At 40.7% G+C, this 19156-nt stretch overlaps 1 protein-coding gene across 9 annotated transcripts in view; it reads left to right on the top strand.

Annotated features, from left to right (window-relative positions):
- The window catches only part of CDC14A (cell division cycle 14A), a 195742-nt gene that overhangs the window by 165534 nt on the left and 11052 nt on the right, over positions 1 to 19156 (top strand). For 8 of the 9 annotated variants that reach the window (XM_059885068.1, XM_059885063.1, XM_059885064.1 and 5 more), the window contains 4 exons: positions 7118 to 7233; positions 9031 to 9078; positions 11338 to 11460; positions 12172 to 12777. In XM_059885068.1, the coding sequence (XP_059741051.1) occupies positions 7118 to 7233; positions 9031 to 9078; positions 11338 to 11460; positions 12172 to 12694 (810 nt within the window). In that variant the 3' untranslated portion in view covers positions 12695 to 12777. Of the gene's footprint in view, positions 1 to 7117; positions 7234 to 9030; positions 9079 to 11337; positions 11461 to 12171; positions 12778 to 19156 lie in introns of those variants that run through there. The other variant, XM_059885067.1, reaches the window with a different exon arrangement.

Below are 19156 nucleotides of genomic sequence, written 5' to 3'. Positions count from 1 at the left end.
ATGTGTTTTAGTTGACTCTCATTTTCCTGTCTTTATGTAAGGCAGGCTGGTATCCAAATGAAAAGCTGCTGAGGCTCAGACCTTCAGGAGTGCAACAGGGAGCCTAAGAGCAGACCTCTTTCCTTGGGGGAGCCAAAACATAAGGTCTTCCCTGGGCTAGGCTTCTTCACCATCACCAGCAACCATGTGGCTTTGTTTCAGGGGATCTGCTGCTCCTAGAGCAGCTGAGAGCAGGGAGTGGGGGTTGCACTGAGACTCTGGAGAGAGGGGCTGAAGCCCAAGAGCACAGGGAGGGCTGGGTTAACCTTTGTTGTTTGTGGCTTTGTTCATCATTAGTCATCATGAGGAATGAATTTGGTATAAAGAATGAGGTCTAATAGTACCTGATCAGAAAACAGCCTCAGAATCCCCCAGGTCTGTCAGTTCTTGGGATTGACTTATGCCTCATGGCAAATGGAGCTATATTTTCTAATACATTTTCCCCCACACAGGTGCTTATGACCCAGTATATGTTGCACTTGTGCTCAGCTGTATCCTACTCTTAGCAATTCCATGGACTGTAGCCCACCAGCCTCCTCTGTCTATGGAATTTTCCAGGCAGGAATACTGGAGTGGGTTGCCATTTTCTTCTCCAGTATATCATCATGACCCAGGGATCAAACCCTCATCTGTTGTATCTCCTGCATTGGCAGGCAGATTCTTCACCACTGTACCACCTGGAAAGCCCCATAATTTATGTTATAGGTGCCCTAAGAAATACAGGCTTTGGTTATATGCCCACCTGCATGTCTTTTTCAGGGTTCCAGGAAGCTCAAATCCCCTTCTATATTAGCTTTTTGTTTCTTTTCAAAAATATTTTGAAAACAAGTATAGTTCATTTACAATGTTCTGTTAATTTCTGCTATATAGCAAAATTATACATATGCATACATTCATTTTTTACATTATATTCTATTATGGTTTGCAATAAGATATTGAATATACTTCTCTGTGCTCTACCAGTAGGACCTTGTCATTTGTCCATTCTATATATAATAATTTGCATCTGTTAACCCCAGCCTCCCACTCCATCCCTCACACTCTATCCCAACCCCTTCCCCTTGGCGATCACCAGTCTCTTCTTTATGTCCATGATTCTGATTCTGTTTTGTAGATGGTTTCATTTGTGTCATATTTTAGATTCTACATATAAGTGATATCATATGGTGTTTGTCTTTCTGACTTACTTCACTTAGTGTGATAATTTCTAGTTGCATACATTATCCAAAATAATGTTGACATTATTTTGTTCTCTTTTATGACTGAGTAGTATTCTATTTGGAGAAGGCAATGGCACCCCACTCCAATACTCTTGCCTGGAAAATCCCATGGATGGAGGAGCCTGGTAGGCTCAGTCCATGGGGTCGCTGAGGGTCAGACACGACTGAGCGACTTCACTTTGACTTTTCACTTTCATGCATTGGAGAAGGAAATGGCAACCCACTCCAGTGTTCTTGCCTGGAGAATCCCAGGGACGGGGGAGCCTGGTGGGCTGCCGTCTATGGGGTCACACAGAGTCAGACACAACTGAAGCGACTTAGCAGCAGCAGCAGCAGTATTCTATTATATATTTATCCATTCATCTGTTGATGGACATGTAGGTTGTTTCCATGTCTTGGCTATTGTCAGTAGTGCTGCTGTGAACATAAAGGTGTATGTATCTTTTTGAATTAAAGTTTTGTCAATATACACCCAGGAGTGGGATTCCTGGATCATACGGTAATTCTATTTTTAGTTTTCTGAGGAAACCTCTATACTGTTTTTCACAGTGGCTGCACCAACTTACATTCATACCAGCAGTGTAGGAGGGTTCCTTTTTCTCCACACACTGTCCAGCATTTGTTATTTGTAGACTTTTTGACGGTGTGAGGTGCATCTCATTGTAGTTTTGATTTGCATTTCTCTAATTAGCGTTGTTGAGCATCTTTTCATGTGCCTGTTGGCCATCTGTATTTCTTCTTCGGAGAAATGTCCATTTAGATCTTCTGCTCATTTTTCAATCAGGTTGTTTGATATTTTGTGTTTTTTGGAGATTAAACCCTTGTCAGTTGCATTTTTTGCAGATATTTTCTCCCATCCTGTAGGTTGTCTTTTTGTTTATGGTTTTCTTTGCTGTGCAAGTCTTGTAAGTTTGATTAGGCCCCATTTGGTTTTTTTTTTTGTTATTATTTCTATTGCCTTGGGAGACATTTAAGAAAACATAGGTATGATTTATGTCTGAGAATATTTTGCCTATGACCTTTTCTAGGAGTTTTATGGTGTCTTGCGTTTAAGTCTTTAAGTTATTTTTGAGTTTATTTTTGTGTGTGATGAGAGGGTATGTTCATTGATTTACATTCAACTGTCCAACTTTCCTAGCACCCTTTACTGAAGAAACTGTCTTTTTCCCATTGTATGTTCTTGGCTCCTTTGTCAAAGATTAACTGACCATAGGTGTGTGGGGCTTTTTGTTTAAATTAATTTTGTAATTTAATTTAAATGTGTTTTGAATAACATTGTGTATAACTATTTTTGTCAAGAGTTTGAAGGCTGTTAATCATTTACTAAGAATTTTGTAGCTCATATGTTTTATATTCTTCATCCTAAAAATGGCTAAAACTTCTTACAGTAGCCACAGAAATAAAATAAGGGGTGATTGAGACCAAAAAAATAATAATAATAATAAAAACTCCATGATTTAGATTTTAGCAGATTTTTCCAGACCTCTACTGTGTGTCCAGTTCTTTTTCCCTCCCTCTTCCTTCCCCAGGTCCTGATTTCCAAGCAGTTCTCCTTGCCTGGTCCAATCTGTCATCTCTCATCAGACGACTGCTGTTCCTTCCCACCAGTCTTGATCTCTCTAATTTACTAACCTCATAGTAATCAACTAAGAGGAAATAATTGTGTCACATTCAAATGAGGATTTTGGTTTTTTTTTAATGTAAAGAACTCTCAAAAATCAACCTGAGAACTCCATGTACACAAATAAAATGGGAGGCCTTATGGTTGGTAAATATAAAAAAAAATGTTCTACTTCCTTAGGAATAAAGAAAACACAGATGCTATTTATGCCCATCAGGTTATGTGAGATTAAAGAAATGTATGCTGTATTAGCAAGGGTTCTGGGGATTAAAAAGCTCTTAAACATTGCTAGTTGGAATTTAAAATGGTCTAGTCTTTTTGGAGAGTGGTTTGATAATATACAGCAGGAGACTTTAATCTAGCAATTCCACTTCTATCCATTTATCTTAAGGCAGCAATAATAGGATGGGTTCAAAAACCATGTGCTTGTATAGAAGGATGTTTGTTGGAACTGTTTATAATGATGAAAGACAGAAAACAGCCTGGCCGAGGGCAAAATATATAAAATCTGATATATCTAGACAGTGGAATTTTATAGAACCATAAAAATGATAATGTAGAGGATCTTAAAAATTTGCCCTGAAACACTTCCACAGTACATTTAAGTGAAAAAGTAAGTTACAAAGAAGCATGTTTAATTCAGCCTCCTTTTGTGAGGAAGAAATGTGTTGGTAGGGTATGTGTGCCACGGGGAAAAGTCTGGAAGACTATATGACAGAATGCTAGTGTGTTTTACTTTGAAGATAAGTATGTAGGTGGCTTTAATATTTTTTTTGAGATAATATTTTCTGTAGTTTTTTGTTGCCTATGACAAACAAGTACTATGTGGTAAAATATATTTTTTTTCTTTGGAAAAGTCATGGTTTCCTTCTCCAGAGGTTGAGAGCTGGGACTTAATATATAATGTTTTCTTTTTCTTTGAGAGCTAGTGTACTGAAGTAAACTCCTTAAGGAACTTAAGAAAAAAATATGTTAATTCTGGGTAGTAAGGTACATGACTGGCTGTTACATCATTTACTTGTTTTCTATGTGTTTAAAATGTATTATAATTAAAAAAATGTTCACCTTTAAGATTTATAATAAAGTAGGAGAGATAAACCAGAGAAGGCAATGGCACGCCACTCCAGTACTCTTGCCTGGAAAATCCCATGGATGGAGGTGCCTGGTAGGCTGCAGTCCATGGGGTCACTAAGAGTCAGGCACAACTGAGTGACTTCACTTCACTTTTCACCTTCATGCATTGGAGAAGGAAATGGCAACCCATTCCAGTGTTCTTGCTTGGAAATCCCAGGGACGGGAAGCCTGGTGGGCTGCCGTCTATGGGGTCGCACAGGTTGAAGTGACCTAGCAGCAGCAGCAGGAGAGAGAAACACACATAACTATAATATAAAAATAGTTACTTTAACTGTATATTTTAAAATTAATTTTTATTTTTAAAAATCATGACAACAGTTTTTGAAATTTCAAAAGTATTGAATTCTGATAAAAAAGAAAATCAGTTCCCTATCCCACCTTGCTGTATTCCCAGACCCACTCTCAAAGGGGGAAAGCCTTTAAGCAAATTATACTAATATTTTCCCTGTCATATTTCTAAGTATCTTACAATAACACTATTTTTAAAAATTTATCAATTATGGGCATTTTCCTATTGTCTCCTGGTTATGGTGGACAAGAATAATTCTTCTACCTTGCAATTACCTTTACTCCTCCAGCTTCCCAATATAGTTATAATTTTGGTTAAACCTAAATAATGTATACATTATTACTATGTAAATATTGCTCACTGTTGAGCTTAATAGCCCACTATGACTGTTTCCTTTGTTGAAGCTTTTTTCCCTAGAGTTATTTGCCGTTTTTATTTGCATGGTTTTCTATATATTTGGGAAAACAGAATGTTACTCTCTGTACCCCCTCCCCCCACCACAAATTGTGCCAAGCAATTTAAAAATTTTCAAAATCTCAACACAGCAAAAAAATCTTACCAAGTCCATTCTTTTCCTGAGGACGCTTATACCTTCCAACCTGGACTAACTGTTCTCTAGTGCAGACATAGAGTTCTGACCCAAGACCTTTTCTTCACACTCTTCAGTTGGGTCCCTGATTTTCCTGGATCTCACATTGTCTTCTTTTTTTCCCTGAAGCACATCCTATAATAATTTTCCCAGAAAGAGTGTGTAAGAGGTAAATTTTTGTACCTTTGTTCTACCTTTACACTTGACAGATAGGTTGAATATTGCAGTCTCAAGTTGAGGATCACTTTCCTTAGACTTTTGAAGGCACTTCAGAGCTGGGAACACAAAGATCCTCCTTGTTGAATGAACAAACAAGCATTCCTGGCTTGCCCACAAAGACACTCATTAGACTGTGAAACTGATTGGGGTGAAAATCCTGTCCGGCCTTCCAGAAGGTTTCCTTGCCTATCTTATGGAGGCTTATAATGTGGGAGACCTGGGTTTGATCCCTTGGTTGGGAAGATCCCCTGGAGAAGGGAAAGGCTACCCACTCCAGTAGTCTGGCCTGAAGAATTCCATGGACTGTGTAGTCCATGGGTTTGCAAAGAGTTGGAGATGACCAAGCAACTTTCACTTTCATATTCTTCTTGGTTCTCCTCATATTCTGGAGACTCTTGGCTGTGCTGTCCTTCCATCAGGAGCAAGTAACTCTTACCAACGCAGCATGTTGGGTGCTAGGTGAAGCTAAGTTCAACTTCTGAGATGTGCCGTCCTGCTTGGAAGTCTAGCCTGCAGGCATGCCTGATCTCTATTCCTGCAGGCTTCCTTGAGTGAAAGTGGATTTACTCCCACAGGGACTGAATGGACAAAGATGAATAGTATAATTGATTTCTTGGGACTTTATAGGTAGACATTTCTCAGTGACTCTAAGAGAACCCCCTGACTTTGAGGTTCCATGATCCCGTGACTGTTGAACTAATGTTCTTTGCCAGGATGGCCCTTCCTGTTGGCTTGATTTGGCTTGCTTCACAAGTACTCCCTCTTTAAGACTCGGCTAAGGAATTGCTTCCTCTGGGAAGCTTTCATCTTCATTTCTTTTTCTTCCCTACTGGCTGTGTATTTCTTTCTTTTTTTTTTTTTGGCTGTGTATTTCCTTTGTCTTTTTTTCTAAGATCAGAGCTGTAGTAATGAGGTGTAATCTTTTTACCCAAGACATGCCTACTAAGCTCCAGATGCATCCATGGGCCCCAACATAGGCGGCAGGGAACAAAAAGTGTTTTGATTCAGGAATGGCCATCAAAAATGACTAGAATGTGACAGAGGGAAGTGTATTTTTGTACATCTTTCATCAAATAAGAATTCTAGCTTTAAAGAGGAAAGGAGACTTATGGCTAGAAATGATCTTAGCAAATGCAAACCTTTTGATTTTTTTTCAGGTAAGGAAAAAACAAAATACAGTTGTTATGGTGCAAAGTTAGTGTGCAGTGGCATGTATTTTAGAAAGAACATTGTATCTGAGGACAGAAAACCTGATTTTAAAATCATAGCTCTGTCAGGAAGAGTTTAGGGGAGCTTAGGTAATATTCTTACATTCCACTAGCACCTCCTTTTCTCGTCTTGAAATTAAGAGTATCAGTGCCCTCCCTATCCCCACTCCCTGGGTTATGAGAATTAAATGTGAGCTGGCATGCGAAAAGAACTAGTGTGGTACTTATATATTTATTGCCAACTGTAAGACTTATTTCATCAGGCAACACACTTTCCCAGGCTAGTAAGGTTTAACTCCTTTTGGAAGAATCTTGAGTGCTTTTACTAGTGTTAAATGATGTTAGTAAGTTACTGTATAGATATCCTAAGTTGTTTATCTGTCACTTATATAAACAAATTATGGAATTTGCAGTGATGGATTCTGATAACTTCTGGAAAATATTTGTACTGTGTCTTTTGAGCCAGCTTATATCTAAGCTATATTCCAAAGTGTGATTTTGTCTGCAAGAAAGTCTCCGTCGTTGTGGTCCATTGCAACAAAGCTCCTTCTAAATTTACTACAGCCATAATCATGCTTCTTTGATTTGGAATTTGACTAGTATATTTAATTGGTAATTAATACAATGTTCTTTAGTATCTATGTGACCATTGCTGAATTTGTAGTGCTTTTATTCTTTTTAGATAATCTATGTAAAATATATTCCATATACAGAGATAATCTATAAGCGATTAAGAATTCTGTATAAAGTAGAATTATTTGTAATGACCTTTCTGTGGAACATGAATTTTTTTTTCAGAATAATTTAGAAGAGGATGAAGATGTGGAAATGAAAAATAATATAACCCAGGGAGACAAACTACGTGCCTTAAAAAGTCAGAGACAGCCCCGCACCTCACCATCCTGTGCATTTAGGTAGATCTATTTTAAACTTTTAAGTTTATATTTTACCTCCATGTGTGGGTAGAATATTTAATCTCTTTTGGTTATCATTCTATAAGTACCATGTTTACCTCTCATTTTTTGGTTTATTACTATTTTGTGTTATTTATTAATGTTGTGGGGAGTAGATACATTTTAGAAGCTTATCGAAAGCAGCTGCTACATCTTAATTTCTGGAATTCCCCCTAAAATTGCCACGCTGTGGTTGGTTGTCTCTGGGACTCTGTTCAAAATTCTGTTAGGAATGCCACTCTTTTCCTGTGAATGGGCTTCTTCTTCTGTGCCGAATCCTCAGAGGTGTGCCAAGCATTTGTATTTAATCTAGAGTGTGCAGGAAAGTATTGTATGCCGAGCTTTTGGTATACCCTCACTCGTTAGCCCGACTTCCTATTTCTGGGAATTGAATAAGCAATTCCTGTCTGTTAAGTTACAAACAATCTTAGTTTGGAGATCTGAAATTACTCATCAGAATCAGTTGGTGGGACTTAACTTCAGACCACAACCTTTGAAATCTTCTGCTAATTCAGACTAAGTGGAAGAAATAAAGCTTCAGAATTAATGTAGGTTCAACATCTCTAAATATCAAGATTCTTTATTGTAATGTAAGAGGTGGCAAGTCCACAAATGAGTATCATGGGAAATGGTTATTTTCCTTTGACTTTTAAGTGAGAGAAATGCATAGCAAGAAGGCTGTTTTGCTGTGATAAATGTCGAGCAGACTACTCACAGAGAATTTAGTTTTATGTATTATCTGGAGGGATTATAACACTTAAGTCAGATTGGGTCTGGTCAGATCATTATCTATGCTTTGAGTACTGGTTTCCTGCCCTGAAATATGAAGGTTCGTATATAGCTTGAAGTTGAGGTAATTGTTTTATATAGTAAGATGGGAAGATGGAATAGAAAATCTGGTACTTAGTGATACTCACCAACTGCCACTGAGAGGTTAAGGAAATGTAGATCTACCAACGAACTGCTATGGCGCCAGGAGTTTCGCTAGGTACCTAGTTTGGACATGAAGATTAACTGAGTAAGCACAGAAGGTGGCACCGTTACCTATATTTGTGTTGGTTGCTTGAGATTAGAGAAGGTAAATCGCTCCCTAGCTGGTATTCAAACCCAGCACTCTTCAAAGTCCATATTCTTTTCACTGTATATACTGTCTTACTGGAAGTTTCTTCAAGATCAGTAAATATATTACCAATCTTTGTTATTTACCATTTTTCCTTGAAACTCTAAGAAAGTGCTTTATGTTAATTAAAATTAATTTCCAACAGATTTATATTTGATTTGTAAGAAGCCATAAGTGGGAGGAAGGGATAAGTTGTGGTATAACTTGGCTGATAAAATGGCAAAAGAAGCAAGAGAAGCTTCACTAGACTTGAGAAGGCTCATTCCAAGATGGTGTTTATCTCTTTCTTTTCATCCTTATAAATTTTCTCATTTTTCTGAATATAATTTTTCTTAACAGCATCATGGCCCCATCATCAAACTTTTTTTTTTCCTCACTCTGAATAGATGCAGTACCAGCTTCTGATGAAAAAGAATTTTACTGTAAATGAAATTCAAGATGAAACAAAATGATTAAAATGGATTCCCCACTGGCTTTAGGACTTATAAAGTAAATAAATACTAATATCCATTTGCAAGGTCTATCCCTCTTGCCCATTTAATAATTTTGCTGGTCTGACTCCAGAGGATGTGGCTTTTGGTCTTGGCTTAAATGTGTGACCCTGGTGATGAGTGAACATTTGTCTTTGGTTTCTGTAGGTTGGAGGATATGAAAGGGCATCCAAGAGCAGTGTCCCAGCCTTCCAGGTACTGTCAACCAAGTTGAATTTCTAGTAGATTATAGGCAAATGCTACCCTTTAGATGGGGCTCCCCAGGTGGCTCAGTGGTAAAGAATATGCCTGCCGAGACATTAAGAGATATATGAGATGGGGGTTCTATTCCTGGGTTGAGAGAAGGAAATGGCAACCCACTCCAGTATTCTTGCCTGGAAAATCCCCTGGACAGAGGAGCCTGCGGGCTACAGTCGGACATGACTGAGCACACACACATTGCCATTGGGAGTGACCTAGGCCACTGAGAGCCATGGCCGTGGCAGAGACCTTGAACTATTACTAGATGATGACCCTTTAGATACATTTCACAACTTTAAGCCCATGGAAATAAGCTGCAAATAGCTTTTCACTTTTAAAATTCCTTTGTTTCTGTTCCAGATTATTATAATTGGCTTTATAGTTAATGCTCATGATGAGCAAGAGTTTTGTTTTCCTGAGGTGCCTGCAAAGCTGCATGGCTGTGGGAGCGATGCCAGTGTACCCTGTGTGCCCAGCATATGGTGGGGTCTCTTAGTAAACCAGAGTTGCTCTGCAACATGCCTTTCAAGCCTGTGATAGATTTTGCCTTGAATTTTTGACATTTCTGTTCTTTTTTCCTCCTATTTTTGCATGTGTCTGTTCCCTTCCTTTGTTTCCTAGTTTTATTTCCTTCCCGAGTCTCCATTAGAGGAGGAAACGTTAGTGGTTTTCTTTGGAAAAATGTTCCCCGAACACTTCCTGGTGGTCTCGGTGGTATCAGGATTGTGCATAGGCCTTGGTGAGGGTTGTAGAGATATTTGACCAAAACTGTCATGAACAGATGGGGAAGAAGCTAATACATTCCTCATCCCTGTTCTCATTCAGCTGTAGGTTTAGGGTTGCTTACTGGAGCAGTTCTGATATGACCCAGACTTATCCAGAAGCTGGAGCTGCTTCCCTGTTCAACTTCTTCTGTCCTTAATTTAGAGGCAAACCATATTGTACGCTCCTGTTTGGAGGGAAGATGATTAAAGGAAGAGTACAAGTAAAGCAGCTTTTCTGTAGCAGATAGGGAAAAGAGTCCCTCTTCATTAAAATACCTGTCCAGGACAAAACAGATTTGGTATTAAAACCATGACTGGGCCTTGACTGTCCAGACTTGGGTCAATTTTCCCTCTGTGTTCACTCAGCAAACATTTACTGAGCACCTGCTCTGAGTCTGGCACTGTGCTAGTCACTGGGAATTGAAGTGAGAGAAAGTTCTTTGCTCCTGAGGGAGCTTATTTTGAGGAAAGTAGACAGTATCAAATAATTCAAGATGGTATAAGAAGCTATGATTTACTGTGAGAATATATGATGAAGCTGCATGCTGACCCCACCTGGGAATTCAGTGAAGGCTTGCTGTAAGAGGTAGCAGCTGATTGGCCTATTATGAAAGGCTAAGCAATAGGAGTGAGTCAGATGGCAGTGGAAGGGAAAAGTGTGTGTGGGGGTGAGGTAAGGGCAGGAAAAATAGTGTATGTAAACTGGACAGGGGTATTGATGTCATCCATCCAGGTATCTCAGAGCATTTTATGTAGCTGGAGTAGAGGAATGGTGGGAAAGTGTGGAGAATTGGAAAATACCAGATTTCAGAGGGTTTTATAAGCCAAGCCAAGAAGTTTAGTCTTTTTGGACACTGAGGAAAGATTAAATGGTTTAAATAGTGAATCGACATGATTAGATATCTTAGATTTTGCTAGAGGCTATTCAGAATGTGAGTTTCCAGGAACAAGATTAAAAGGGGCTACTAGGAGTAAGGATAAGAAATAATGATGCTTACCCCAGGCAGCTGCAGTAAATCTTTCCAGTCTTGGAAAGGAGAGGAGAGATTTAAAATATACAGAAGTAGAATCTAAGGACTCGGGAGGAATGAACGCCAGTCCAAGGGAGGGAAGTGACCAAGGATGGCAGGATCATGGTTACCATGGGACTTTGGTTCCTGCATTTAAATCCCAGCTCTGCCTCTTCTCATTCGCTGAGAGGCTTTGCTGACTTGCAAAGTGCAGTCTTCGCCTCCCTTGTAGGGTTGTTGTGAGGATGAGCTGAGTTAATGCCTGTAAGGTCTGAGATGAGCGCCCGGCTCAGAGTGAGAGCTGCGTCAGTGTCGGCTGCTGTTGTTAGGACCTGACCTGATCTCTTTAACATTTGTTAGTTTACTTTGTCCTGGTTGATGGCTGAATGTTACGATAACACAGTTCCTGTGTGATTCTTTGCCCGTTTTCCCCCACAAAGATTGGGTTCTTCCCCACAAGGATCTGCATCTCCTTTGAAGACCTCGAAAGTGGCTTTGTCCCCTTCTGTGACAGCCAAGAGGATAAACAGAGGCTCTGTATCCTCAGGCGCCAGTGTAAGAAGGTAATTTTTCTCTCTTCTCCTGAGGCACTGCAGGAGGAAAGGGAAGGCAGCAGCGACTGCCAGTTTGTCTGAAGTTTGTCAGAGGAGGGGACGGGAGGGTGGCGGGGCGGGGAACCACCAAAGGCTCTGTGACCCCCTAGGCTTCTGTTCCTGTCTTGAATTGTGGGGACAAGGCCATGGAGGGAATGCTGTACAACATGCCCTTCCACAGCAGGCCTACCATGATCCCAGGAACGGTGTTCAGTTGCACAGACTGATATTGTATGATACTGTTGTCTGCTCCCTGATGCATAGGGGCAGAACTAAACAGGGCAGGAATGTTTGATGTAGTCATAGGATTGAATATATATTAATAGAAGTTACATCTTGTACTTAGGGCTGCTCTGTGCTCTCCCCTTACACAGTCCTATTCATTTACTTCCTGCCTCAGGGCAAAGAGAACCCCCACATATTCTATTTCAGGATCTCTGGTCAAAGTGAGCCTGCTCTAGAGTCTTAACTGATTTTGACAGAGGAAGTTGCCACGTATAACTACAGGCCACATATTGTAAGATCACCAAGAACTATTCTGTCACCATTTGCATTGATCCGAACTGTCTGCATCGCCTTCCCCTAATGTCCTGATTAATGTGTTTTAGAAACATGAACTCTGCATGAGTATACATGGCTATCTATGTCCCCCCCCCGCCCCCACCTGTGTTTTTCATTCAGCTTTTCCATAAACTCCCGGCTAGCCAGTTCTCTAGGGAACTTGAATGCTGCAGCCGACGATCCAGAGAACAAAAAGACCACATCACCCTCCAAGATGGGTTTCATCGCCAACCCGTTCACCAACCTCTTGAATGGCAGCTCCCAGCCGCCTGCCAGAAATTACCCTGAGCTCAACAACAACCAGTACAGCCGAAGTAGCAACAGCAGTGGGAGTGCCCCAAGCAGTCAGCCGGGCCCCCACGGCGCTAAGACCACCGAGGAGCACTCCACTGCCCTGCGGCCCTCCTACACCGGCCTGTCTTCCTCCTCAGCGAGATTCCTGAGCCGATCAATCCCCGTAAGTTCGCAGACACCACCTCTTGGCCCTCAGAACCCTGAACGTGACTTCTGTGCCTTGGCTGGGACCGCAAGTTTGCAGACACCCCCTCTTGGCCCTCAGAACCCTGAGCTCAACTTTTGTGCCTTGCCCTCCCAGCCAAGGCTGCCACCAAAGAAATTTAATAGTGCCAAGGAAGCCTTCTGATCTATGCCTCCCTCTGTGTGGTGAAACTGTCTCTGCATGCACATTCCGCTGGCTCCTTAAGTAAATGCCAAGTTTCAACCTGGTTTTCTTTCCTCCTTCTTTTTCTTCTCCTCTTCCCTCTCCTTTGTATGTGATGTCTCTAGGAAAGGAAGCGGCTCTCACTCCCTTCATCGTGGACCCTGTTGACTTCAGTTACTTTTCAGCAGGTTCATTCTCCAATCACTCTGAGTATAGGGTACAAGGTCAGGGGACTGAGTCACATGACAGGCAGCATCTGCTGTGGTTGTGGTGGTATCCCGGCTTTTGCTACACTGTATATCAATGAATTTGGAGTATTTAAGCATATAAGGTGGTGATGCACAGCGTCTTCTCAGAAGTAACCATTTAAGCCCTTGACTGTGTCACCTTCTGGCAGGAAACTGACTCAGAATTGATTAAATGACAAATGGAGAGTGTTGATAAGGAAGGTTTATGGGTAGGTACCTGGGATATAGGAGAGGGGAAGGCAGGGTAACAGGAAGATGTTTAAAATGAGCTCTCACTCTTCTAGAGATAGGATGAGGATCTCCATACACATTTTACCCATGAGTTCTTCATTTCGGTCTCCAAGCCCACTTTTTAACCAGTAATCCTTGTTCAGTTCAGTTTAGTTCAGTTCAGTTGCTCAGTCATGTCCGACTCTTTGCGACCCCATGAATTGCAGCACGCCAGGCCTCCCTGTCCATCACCAACTCCCCGAGTTAAGTAAGATTTTGTTGGTTCGCCCCCCTGTCAAGAGTCACTTTAATCACATTTGTTGATTGCTTCAAAGGGAATTGAGATCTATGGGAATGTGAGTTTTGATTCAAGAGAATGAGGACAAAATAGGAAGGAGAAATAGATCTACACAAGGCAGTGTCAATCAGTGTTAGAATGCAGCCTTGCCTCGACTCAGGCACAAGCAAGCCCTAGTGTTCTGGGAAGGCTGTGGTCTTGTGCCCCTCATGCCCACTGTTCTTCAGACACTTCCTCAGCCTTTACCCTGGGAGGGGGCTTCCCAGGTGGCGTTAATGGTAAAGATCCCACCTGCCAATGCAGGAGACATAAGAGACGTGGGCTGGATCCCTGGGTCAGGAAGATCTCCTGGAGGAGGGCATGGCAACCCACTCCAGTATTGTTGCCTGGAGAATCCCATGGACTGAGGAGCCTGGCGTGAACTACAATCCATGGGGTCTTAAAGAATCAGGCATGACTGAAGTGACGTTATCCTGGGGGAGGTGGGTCTTTGCAGGGGAGAGAAGAGGAGGAGACATGCGGGTGGCAGTGGGCCTCTCAGGGCCTTTTGTGAAAACCCATACCCCATGGTATTAGCTAAGAGGACCCACTTTCCTTATATGGCAGTTTAGAAACCACTTTTCTAATGTGAAGATGCAGTGTGTGTGCGTACTCATACGTGTGTGCGCGTGTGTGTGTTGGACTCATTACTACACCCATCCCTACCTGAGGCCTCTTTTCAAAGTTTTTTTCCCACTCTGTACACCCAGAGTCCTTTCTAGCACATATGATTCCCCCCATCTGATTTTATTCCCGGTGATGTTTTTCAACTTGAGATTCCTGTATAGATTATAGCCTCAGCCGACCCTATCCCTTAATTTGACTCTAATCCCATTAAGTTATGGGCACACATGTATCAATAAAACTTAAATCCTTGTAACTGGGATTAGATGGAAAATGAAGTGTATTTACATTTTCATAACTAGGTTTACAAGTCATGTACTTCAGAACAGGAGTTGAGTTCAGTCGATGTTTTCATATACTGATTATGGGTCAGCCTCTTTTTTTAGACCAGAGTATGAATCTTTCCATTTTCAGAAAAAGTGTTAAACATGAAGATAATTACTTGAATATCTTGCAGATTTTGTGGCTAAAGGTTTCGTGTACAGTAAGTCCCCTGCATAAGGACTAGTTCCTTCTGAGAGTGCATTCACAAGTCCAGTTTGTTCCTAAGTACAACAAAGTTAGCTTAGGTGCCCAACTATTAATAATGCAATCAGCTATATAGTACTGTACTGTAATAGGTTTATAATACTTTTCACACAAACATAAGAAACAAACACGAAAGATAAAGAAAACATTCTTGACAAGTACAGTAATACAGTACAACAGTACAGCTGGTATACTGGCATCAAGTAACAGGCAAGAATTACTGACTGGAGGAGGGAGAGGAGATGGGAGATGGAAGACTCGAAAGATAATCAGCAATAGAAGACAGAGGCCAAGATGCAACTTCACTCATACCTTTACGTTGATGGCACAAGTTCTGTTTCCTTGTTGGATTCAATTCTATCTACCCTCTTGAAAACAACAATCCAGTGATGTCTGTGTAGTAGCTCTTTCTGTCTCGTCATAGATGACGTGGAAGCACCGGATTGCATTCTGAAGGGCTGATGCAGTCTTCCTGTACTGTTGTAGGTTGGGTCCTGGCCTCAAAGACTAACGGTGCCTCCTCAAAGAAAATCTCCTTGCCGTTTCCTGCATCGTGAATCTCTTCGGTTCTCCAGTTACTTCTTCCTCTTGTCTCTCTCTGTCCTTTCTCTGGGCCTCCAAGTCCCAGTGCTTCTTAGCAGTACTAGCTACATCCCCGCTGCTTTTATGCTTGCTTCTGGACATCCTGGGCTTGAAATCAAGATACTGTACCCTATAGAGTCCTGTTCAGTAAAGTACATGAAAGTACAACCCCGTGTAGAAGATGCATGCGTGGGACAATACGCGCCAGACATGTGAACTTACTTATGTGATTGGACATGCGAATGCACATCTGCGTCTTTGAAAGTTCAAAACTTGAAGATTCATATGTAGGGGACTTAGCTGTAATCCACATTTATAGCTGAATACTTAGCTTGGTATTCAGTTAGGAATACCTGATTGGTAGATAGCTGAATACTTACCAATACAAGCACTGGTAGTTTGATGAGAATAACGTTCTACTTGTTCTGGATCTCAGTTTTCCTCTTTTCTGTTGGCAGTGTGGGGACTGCCTAGCTCCCATGTTGGTTCCTGTAGCCACTCTGTCTATATAACTTGATTTTGGCTTCATTCCATATTTTGTTATTTTTCTTCACCTCTCCTCCTGTGCCTCATCCCTCTCCTGGCCTGAATAGAGTGATTTTCCACTAATGAAATTTAAAGTAATATTCTGTGTGGGCAGCTGCTCCTCTTCCCTTTTCTCCTTAAATTTGTTACCTTAGTGTAAAGAAAAGCATTTATAAACAGAATTGCCAGCAGGACATTTTCCTCCCTCTCACCCTCCCAGGAAGTAAGAACAATAGGTGTCTTATAGCCGATTTTCCTTCCTTCATCTTTGCCTAATAAACCTCTGTGAGAGGAAGGGCTCCAAGCCCTACCGTTGCTGGCTTGCTGGCAGAAAGTCTAAATTAAGATGGAAATTCCCATTTCATGCAGAATAAAGTAGGAGGTTGAGTGTTTTCCCTTCATTGTTTCAATGCAGCTTTTCTAATTGTTACAGGTTTCTTGTCTAAATAAGATGGTCTTTCTTTCCAGTGCTATATCACTCAGCAAAAAAATGTTTTTAAATCCTCAGGTAGGAAATGAAATCTAGATTGCAGTATCCTTCCCCCACCTTTAAGAAAGACCCAGAAACTCCTAGGGAACGGGGGTTGCCGGGTATTTAGAGGGCGTCTAATATTTTAAAAGCTGCAATTAGCATCTCTTTTGAAAGCTGCAATTGCTTCTCACTTTGTGCCGCAGTTCAGCCCCCAGAAAAACGTGGAAATGATTTCCTTGTTCTGTCATTAAGTGCTTTAACACAGAAAACAAGAAGAAGTGTTAAGGAATCCTTATGGTTGTGACAGAATTCTGAGAAGCAGATTTTATTTTCATTTATTTGGCCTGTTCTGTTCTTCTTGAGGTTTCTACTGACCAGCACAACACACCAAGTTTCATTTTGGTTGACCCACTTACTGTAAAAAAAATCAGTTTTCCCTCCCCGGCATTCAGAGGAGTTTTCAAATCTTAAAAGAGTTGAAGGACGTGTGATTATGGTGTGGGTGGGGTGGAAGTATTTTATTAAATTGAAATTACTTGAGGCATCTGTCTTGAATATTTGCTCTATGTTATTTTTAAGAGACTTACCACTGAATTGCTAGTCATCTGCCTCGTCCTTGCCTGACCCTGCAAGTGTAGGTTAGGTCACCATGCTTCCCCCGTAAGCCCTTGTACACCCTGCCTTGGTCTTGATTGATACTCAGACTCTCACTTTGCATTTTAATCATCTGTCCCCTTATCTGTATGCCCCACTAGACTGTAAACTTTGTGAGAGCAGGGACGGTATCTCTGTTTTTCACTCTTATGCTCTGTGCCTTGCTTATTGTAGGTGCTCATCAAGTACTTCCTGAATATTATGGATGTTTGGATATTTAAATGAATGATCGTGCTAAGAATTATTGCTTCCATTTTAAAGATAAATACCTTGAGGGTTTGAGAGTTTAAATATTTTGCCCTAGGTTATACCACAAATATGTTGCAAAGCTATAATTTGCACCTGGATCATTTTGACTACAAAAAAGCATTTTCTTCTGATTATTTCATATCATATATATACCGTGATAGGTGTTTACAATAGAGGGATATCTAAAGGATATCTCTTTTTTTCAAGAAAGATTAGGAAATGCTGTAAAGAAAGGGTAACATTTTAGTTGGGCTTTGGAGGACGAATAGGAGCCCTCTAGGAATCTAGTGATGAAAATATGAAGAGGAAGAATGGTCATTTCAGGCAATGGGAGCTACAAGAACAGAGGTAGAACCTTAGTACGATAGTTCTTAGGTTCTAAAGACAAGTAGACCTGGGTTCAAATCTTCTCTCTACCATTTCCTTTTGGCAAGTACTTTGGCAAGTTACTTAACTTCTCTGAGCCTCAGCAAATGGGAATAATAGTAATCAGGAGCATAACTAGGTTTTGTGCATCCTAAAACTTAAACAATTTGGTGGGACCTATTTAAGATAAACAGTACAAACTATTTTTGTAAATTTTATAGACATAAGACTGTGCTTTGAAAGGGGTTTGTGTGCCTGTGAGGCCTTAAAGCTAATGTGGTAATGATAATCTTTGTAATAGGGTGCTTGTGATCATTAATTGAGATAAGTCATCTGAAGTACTTTACGTAGTACATATAGATAATGCTCCATAATTGCAGCTATAATTTTTTTTAAGAGCGATGAGTGTTCCAGTGCAGCTGAAGCTTTAGGTGGTTACCTAAAATCAGGCTGGAAAAGTAAGCTGAAGCCCAACTAGGAGATGCAGTTTAAGCTACTGGAATTGCTTTAGCAAGAGTGACTTGATCAGATCTGATTTGATGAAGATAATCCTGGCAATCATGGGGACGGGAGTTCTTGGTAGAAACCCTGAAGGCAGGAGCCCAGTTTGAGCCCTGTCTGCTGTCCCCAGTCTGTACTTCAACAATTGTCCTTGGGTATATTCTATGCTTTTCATAATGACCTGCATTTCAGTGCCCATAATAGTACAGATACATTAAATAATATATGACCAACAACTAACATATTTTTATTATGAATTTTAAATGGTATATTTATTTTTATAAATGGATACTTAACTACCTGAGGAAAAATTATGGTCTTTAGGAAACATTTTTTAATAACACTTGAGCATGCTGCTGCTGCTGCTAAGTTGCTTCAGTCGTGTCCGACTCTGTGCGACCCCATAGACGGCAGCCCACCAGGCTCCCCCGTCCCTGGGATTCTCCAGGCAAGAACACTGGAGTGGGTTGCCATTTCCTTCTCCGATGCATGAAAGGGAAAAGTGAAAGTGAGCATGAGGAGTTGTAAAATAATGTGTTTTTTAATAAATATATATATATTCATGTTGGCAACAAAACTTTTTTATCACTTCTGTGTCAGGGGTTACATTAATTTTTGCTTTATGAGAACAGCCTTTTTATTACAAGCTTTTACTGTATTGACCTTTAGAATGTATAAACATAAGTAAGATAAGTAGTCCTATAATAAGGTTCTTTTGAAAGCTGCTTTGGGTTTCGCCTATTAAAATCCTTTTTGTGACTTTTAAAATTTTTATTAAGTAGTAGCTGATACTAAGCTTTTATTTACTTACGTACTGATCTTCAAACATTTTAAGATTAGTCTCTTAGTGATGCTTCAGATTATGTCATGGTCATTCATTGTCTCTTGGAATTTCCCCATTCTTCTCTATTCTGTAGCTTTCTCATCTTCTTTGTTGTGTTAGCCTTGCCAGTGGTTTTCCTAACTCAGTCTTTTAAAAACATTTTAAATTAGAGGCTGATTGTGTTACAATGTTGTGCTAGTTTCTGCTGTACAACAAGGTTAATCAGCTATAAGTGTACATATGTCCTGGCTCTCTTGAGCCTCCCTGCCCCTCCTCCCTATCCCACCCTGCTGTGCTGTCACAGAGCGCCCAGCTCAGCCCCCTG

This window comes from Bos taurus, chromosome 3 (assembly GCF_002263795.3).
Source record: "Bos taurus isolate L1 Dominette 01449 registration number 42190680 breed Hereford chromosome 3, ARS-UCD2.0, whole genome shotgun sequence".
In the NCBI taxonomy this organism is placed as follows: Eukaryota; Metazoa; Chordata; class Mammalia; order Artiodactyla; family Bovidae; genus Bos; species Bos taurus.
This window is presented reverse-complemented; position numbering and strand designations above follow the sequence as displayed.